Source organism: Glycine soja, chromosome 19 (assembly GCF_004193775.1).
Source record: "Glycine soja cultivar W05 chromosome 19, ASM419377v2, whole genome shotgun sequence".
Classification (NCBI taxonomy): Eukaryota; Viridiplantae; Streptophyta; class Magnoliopsida; order Fabales; family Fabaceae; genus Glycine; species Glycine soja.
The window spans coordinates 48,129,362-48,135,569 of NC_041020.1; the positions used below are offsets into that span (position 1 = coordinate 48,129,362).

Below are 6,208 nucleotides of genomic sequence, written 5' to 3' on the forward strand. Positions count from 1 at the left end.
GTCCTTTTTACCATTATACAGGCTTGTGTGATAAAATTAATCCAAACACACCCTTACAAGTTATTATCACCGTACTCTTCATTCTAGTCCGAGTTCCACCTACCAAAAATCACCTTCTGCCGTGTTCGTAACCTTCAGTTTTAGCACCAAACAAATAGACACTAATCAAAGAAGCACATGTTTGCTTTATCATCACTCACGTTCAACTCGATCCACATTCCTGCAGAAGCTATTGTCGTTGTGTATCTTAGGTTGTTTGACGTGATTTTGATGGTAGATATAATTTACCCAAACACGCTATAAGTGTAATAACTAAGGAGGAAACAAATTTACCATGCACTTTTAATCAATTAGACCAAAGGCTACATCAACCCAACATCATCAACTATGACATGGCTAGCCCATTTTACACGATAATAATCTATTTTAATGTGGCAACCTGGCTAACTTGCTCTGTTGAAAGGGAAGAGTGAAAGAAAAGGCAAATAGCTGAAATGTCATCCACGGCAATGCCCTGTCTCTTGCGTTTCCATGCATGCACCGCACACTCCACCAAACGTTTAGCTGCCTTAGCTTTATCTGCTGTTGAAGATACAATATCCACTGCTTCTTTATTAGAGATTACATCCCAGACCTGCATCACAAATTAACCCAATAGAATGTGTTCATATTGCTAACTGTTAATTTCAATCAGAATATGTAATTGTAAACACACACAAAAAACAGTTGCAATTAAAGTTTCAAGGACAAGACTCCATACCCCATCAGTGGCTAGCACAACAAACTGGTCTCTACTACTTATATTTCTGTGTGTTACCTCAGGCACAGAAATTAGACCATGCCCTTTGATGCAGTAGTCACCAAAGGCCCTAGACATGGCTAGTCCCGGGGACTCTTCATCCGGTAACCACACCCTATGCACCCCTGGCTCGTCCTCTAAGCAGAACACACGCCCCTGGCACTGAATTATTCTCTCTGCCTCCTCTGCGCGAAATTGAATGTTACACATCACCACAATGAGAAGCCAAAATAGTACTAGAGATTAACAAAAGATCATGGAAACACAGTGAGCAAAACTAACGGGGTAAATTGGGCTTGAAATCGATTGTTAGTTGAACTGGTACTAAACTTCCATCATCTGATGTTGTAGCCAACACAGCACGAGAGTCACCAACATTTGCTATGACAATGAGTTCACCCTGGCCATCATAGAATATAGTAATGGATTATTTTCAAAGCAACTCCACTAGCATTGCTTGGTCTATTAAGAATATGAAACTAACTAAGGAAGTTGCAAGTAATCATTGAATACTATAAAATGTGGATTGTTTTTAGGAGAAAACTACATCGATACAATTCCTTAGGTATTTTTGAAATTATTTGCCAATCAGAATTGAAGTTTCACCTTGTTAATCCATGTTGATATTTAATGTAATGTTGTGCGAGAAACTCTACTTTTTTTTAATAAAAAATCAACATTGAAAGCATTTAAGGAATTGTATCTAAGTTTTGTCCTTGGTTTTTTTTATTTTGTTTTTACCTGTCTAACAATTGATAGGGCAGTTGTTCCACTGTAAAACGAGTCTATCTTGCGATATTGCTCTAGTTCTTGATCAATGGCAGCACAAGTCTTCAAGTAAGAATGCTTCCATATGTTGAATCTGTATTGTTTACTTTTCTCTTCCTCTACGTCAATAGCCTGATCAATTGAAGTTTGGGCTAGTGTCTCCTGCCAGTTGCATAGCAAAGATGGTGGCATTGACTCTCTTACTCTTTTGGCCACAAAGTGACCCCATGGTCCATGCCCATCAAATATCCCACAAAATATCATGTCCTCTTGGCATCCAAATTCCTATAAACAACACCAACACATCCACTTTCACAATAAACAAAGGGACCACAATGATGTTAACATTTAACCACTCAGTAACATGTGAGTAAGCTTGAATTGAATTTCATTGAAGTAGGTTACTATTCTTATGACACACAAGAAAATTCTTCCCATAACAATATGAAAAAGAAAATAAAGATATTTCAGTACTAATATCTGCATACCTCCCACACTATGCAGCAATCTTGGTTCACTCCTTTCTGGCCTCTTTTTGAGAAAACGGAAGCAAAGTTGTTTGAACCATCGACATGAACAATGCCTGAGCTACACAACATCATGTCATTCTTCTTAGCTTCCTTTGCCATTGCATCAGCAGTTTCCCTCCCTCCACATTTCCCATTTTTTCCTCCTTTCTTCATTGAAAAAGACCGTGCCAACCCATTGAACATTGAGGAAAAATGCCCCATAATGTGATTCCCTACACGACACCTTTTCTGGTTTTCCCGTTAAAGTGTATTATGTAGTGTGGAACCTGCGTATTGAAATTAGATAACGATTACTAAACTTATATATACACATACACGTATGTACGGCACAAAAAGAATGAGAAGCAGGTGAGAATTTCTACAACAGCCCATAGGAAGGAACCGTTTCAATTTCTTTATTTGTATCTTTGCATTTTCCTATATACTTCCTTATGAAATAAAATTTGAAACTTGAAACAAGTTGGGGGTGCCGTGACTGAACATAAGGACAATTTCTGACTCAGAAAGCTGAGAATCTCAGAATTTAATATTTATGACAAATTTTAAACTTAAAACTACAGATTATGCAGAACTAAGAATATTCATTCTCACGTTGAATTCCAGGGTTGCACCTGGAATTAATTCACTATGCCGAGAGGAATTAAAAATAAAATATATTCGCACACAACAAAGTAAATATGAATAGAGAAAGAGAAAGGAAATAATGTAAGGATCCTTAATATATAGGTCCCATTACATGCCCATACATTGGTTTATTTAATGATGTAGAAACGCAAAGATCAAAATCGAATTGTGTATTGGTAACTGAATTGGGACATAAAAGTTAAAATAAAAATTGTTTTTTCTTTCTGGGTTGCTTTCTAGTTGGATTCATTGTCATGTAAAAAAAAAAAAACATACTGCTCTGTTGAACATCCGAAGCAAATTTAAAAACAGATTATGCACATTAATTAAAGAAAAAACAATAAAATATCAACATCTGAGAAAAACAAAATTTCAAAGACGCATGATATGTCACAGGTCACAACCCATATACACCGGAACATGTTTAAACACAATTTTAAAAGAGGACCAGAATCTGCTTTAACTCTGCAAAATAATAATGAAAGAAGGGAAAACACGTTGAGGACTTTGTCCCACACCTGACACCTCCACCCAAATTCATCAAAGTCAGGACAGAAACAAAATATCTAAGGAAAAAAAAGAGAGAAGTTTGTTGTTGCTAAGGTTCTGGTTCAATTTGAAAACTCCCCATTTGGTTGTTTTTTTTTAGTTTTGAAAGAAGAAAGTGAGAAAGAAAGAAGAATGAAAGGATGAAGACCTTGGAGTTTGTTGTTGGGAACTAGCTAGAGAGGGTGAATCTGAGGGAGTGACCAGAGAAAGAAGTGTGATGACCGGAACAGGAGGGAATTCCGACAAGGCAAGCTGAGACTTCGAGAAAGCAAAGGTGTAGAGAGATCATCAGAGTAATCCATAATGGACCTTTCTTTTGTTTGGTTCTAGTCTCTTCACTTCCTTTTTATCTATGACTATGGCCTAAGGAGACGAATACAAAGACATTTTACAAACAAACAATACCAGCTAACTCTGCACATAATTTTGTATTTATGCCTATTACTACTATTTTCTTTCTTCAATAAAAACATATAACAAATTAACAATACTACCAAGTTCATCAACTGACATAGTTTATTCTAATTTAATCATTAGTCTCGAATTTCTGAATATACTTACCTAGTTACCTTAAATATTCAGTATTTTTCGTTATGATTCACCTGGTTCAAATAGGATCACTTTGTCATTTTACATAATGATACACATCACTCTAATATGATTGTTTTATATATATATATATATATATACCAGAGAGAAAAAAACTAAAAAAGAAAGAAAAAAAATGTGTTATAAGATAATTAACGTCATATAGAAAAATAAATAAAAAATTGTATCTCTAATAATATAACTCTTATTAACGTGTTTAACTCAGAGAAGAAATCTTCCAGAGTGATCCATCACCTCTCTCAACCTCATCTAGTCACAGACAAGTTTCTTGGCTCCAAAGCGTTATGCAGCCCCTTTTTCCTTTTACCGAAAATGGATCTCTATTAAGCTATGTTCTATTTCTACACTTCTACTATATCTGATAGTTATTATAAAGGGTGAGGGTAGAATGTTACCAATTTTATTTTTTTTTACCCTAAATATACATATGACGATTGAATTTTTATTTTTTTATAGTGTTAAAAAATGTTTTTTTTGTTCCCCCAATAATATCATAATGTTATTTCTTTTATAAAAGAATATAAATATACAATTAGGATAAAAAATATATAAATGTACATATAAAATCTATAATGTTGTACCAACAAAGTCCTCATGTAGTACACATGTGACTGTTTTTCTGGACCAGGTACGTGTAAGTAGGAAATTATTCAGTCATGTGTTTTTCCCCCCCACATGGTGGAAGATAGGCATAATGCAGATTTTGAAACAAAATATGGACACCCCAACAGTGGGAATCTTTTTAATTATTTAGAAGAAACTTGAACATTTTTATAACGTTTATATTATTGAAATATTCTTATACCGTTCTGCAGATTCGGGCATTATTGTTTCTAATGAATCAAAATCCTACAGTATAAGATTGGCAGGTAAATGAAGGAACGTTTCCTCTCAATTCTGAACATATATTATTGCAGCTCATTTAAAAAAAAAAAAAATTGTAGCTCGCGAGTCGCGACCATGATTATATATTTACTCAATCATATTCAGTAGCAACGAACTTTAATTTTTTAATTAAAATAAAACTGTTTAGTAGATAATACAAAAAGAATTGGTTAAAAAAGAAAAAGAAGCTATACTAATAATAAAATCCTTTTTATTTGAATGCAATTATTGAGATCAAATTCTGCTTTCCCTCATCCTCTAGATTTGCGTGCGTAAAATTATGAATTAAAATTAAAGAGTATGTCAGCGATGGCTTAATGTTTGTTAAAATTTTCATACACGCACACGTCTCCCTAGGGTTGAATGGCTCCTAATATGGACCAATACCACCCAAAAACCTTAATTTACCATTAACATCTGATTAATTGATATTAATCAACATATAAAATATATAAAAAGTAGATGGTATCCGGAGTGGAATAAAATTTAATGGTGACTACTGGTTAAGCCAATCATAGGAAACCATTTCATTAGTAGAAAATGAAATAAATGATATTAAATCACTACTGAAATAATTATTTTATTGCAATAGAAAAATATGGTGCAATTTGGTCGAGAAAAGAACAGGAGGAAGAATGATATAGAATTTTGGACAGTATATTGATGCGTAATCGTCATCCGTATACTTAGTTCCAATCCTAATCAGAGTTACAGCCGGAGTTAATAATAAACCTTGTTTGTAATTTTGGATTTGGGATCTTCCTTGACAGCAACAGGGATATTCCTTGAAAATGAACAAAGCAACATGTTCTCTATTTCTATGTTTTCCCCTTCCAACTAATTTATTTATATATGTGTTCTGTAGATTGCACAAAGAGGAAGAATATCTCTTTTTTAAATATCATATTTATATGAAAATATTTCCCACTACAATGATGATTAATTTTTATACTATAAATTTGTTTATCATTCTTAATTAAATAATTAAAATATTTTTATGAATTTTTCTTTTTTTATGACATGTAATTTCCTCGTTATTTGTACTTATTTTATATTTTTGAAAAATAAAGCATCACTTATTTTCAAATTTTTTACATTAAATTTTTAAAATGTGATGGTCATTTCTAGCAAGGAGATACTAACATTAAACTGATACGTAATATTTTCATAATTATGTTTAAATCGAGTAAAATCAAATATCGTGACTTATAATATATAAATGCTGGATTTTAGATTTTTTTTTGTTGAAAGTAAAGTATTTCTATAGTAAAAATTAATGAGATTAATTTTTAAGGAAATAAAATACTAGTTAAGGGAAAAATTCATCTCCCCTCAAATACTACTCTATTCACTTGTGTCTATTCACTTGTGTCACACAGTATGCTGAATTTTAGATCAACGAAACAGGATATTTACAAAGTGTTAGAATTAATAAGTTGTTAGA

The 6,208-nt window shown here is 33.0% G+C and overlaps 1 protein-coding gene across 1 annotated transcript; it reads right to left on the reverse strand.

Annotated features, from left to right (window-relative positions):
• Window positions 1–304: 304 nt before the first annotated feature.
• Window positions 305–3,669, reverse strand: LOC114398001 (probable protein phosphatase 2C 34). Its single transcript, XM_028360104.1, has 6 exons — window positions 3,419–3,669; window positions 2,056–2,363; window positions 1,541–1,852; window positions 1,082–1,199; window positions 761–984; window positions 305–634 (listed from the first exon to the last, which is right to left on the reverse strand). Exons 2-6 carry the CDS (start codon window positions 2,296–2,298, stop codon window positions 422–424), a joined length of 1,110 nt encoding a protein of 369 aa, XP_028215905.1. The 5' UTR covers window positions 2,299–2,363; window positions 3,419–3,669; the 3' UTR covers window positions 305–421.
• Between the last annotated feature and the right edge of the window lie 2,539 nt (window positions 3,670–6,208).

Excerpts from the sequence above, each read along its gene's own strand:
- LOC114398001 (XM_028360104.1), bottom strand. The coding sequence starts at position 2,298 with ATGGGGCATTTTTCCTCAATGTTCAATGGGTTGGCACGGTCTTTTTCA. Across the intron at positions 1,853-2,055 it reads ATTGCTGCATAGTGTGGGAG|GAATTTGGATGCCAAGAGGA; the intron begins GTATGCAGATAT and ends TGTTGTTTATAG. Across the intron at positions 635-760 it reads TTGTGCTAGCCACTGATGGG|GTCTGGGATGTAATCTCTAA; the intron begins GTATGGAGTCTT and ends TTTGTGATGCAG.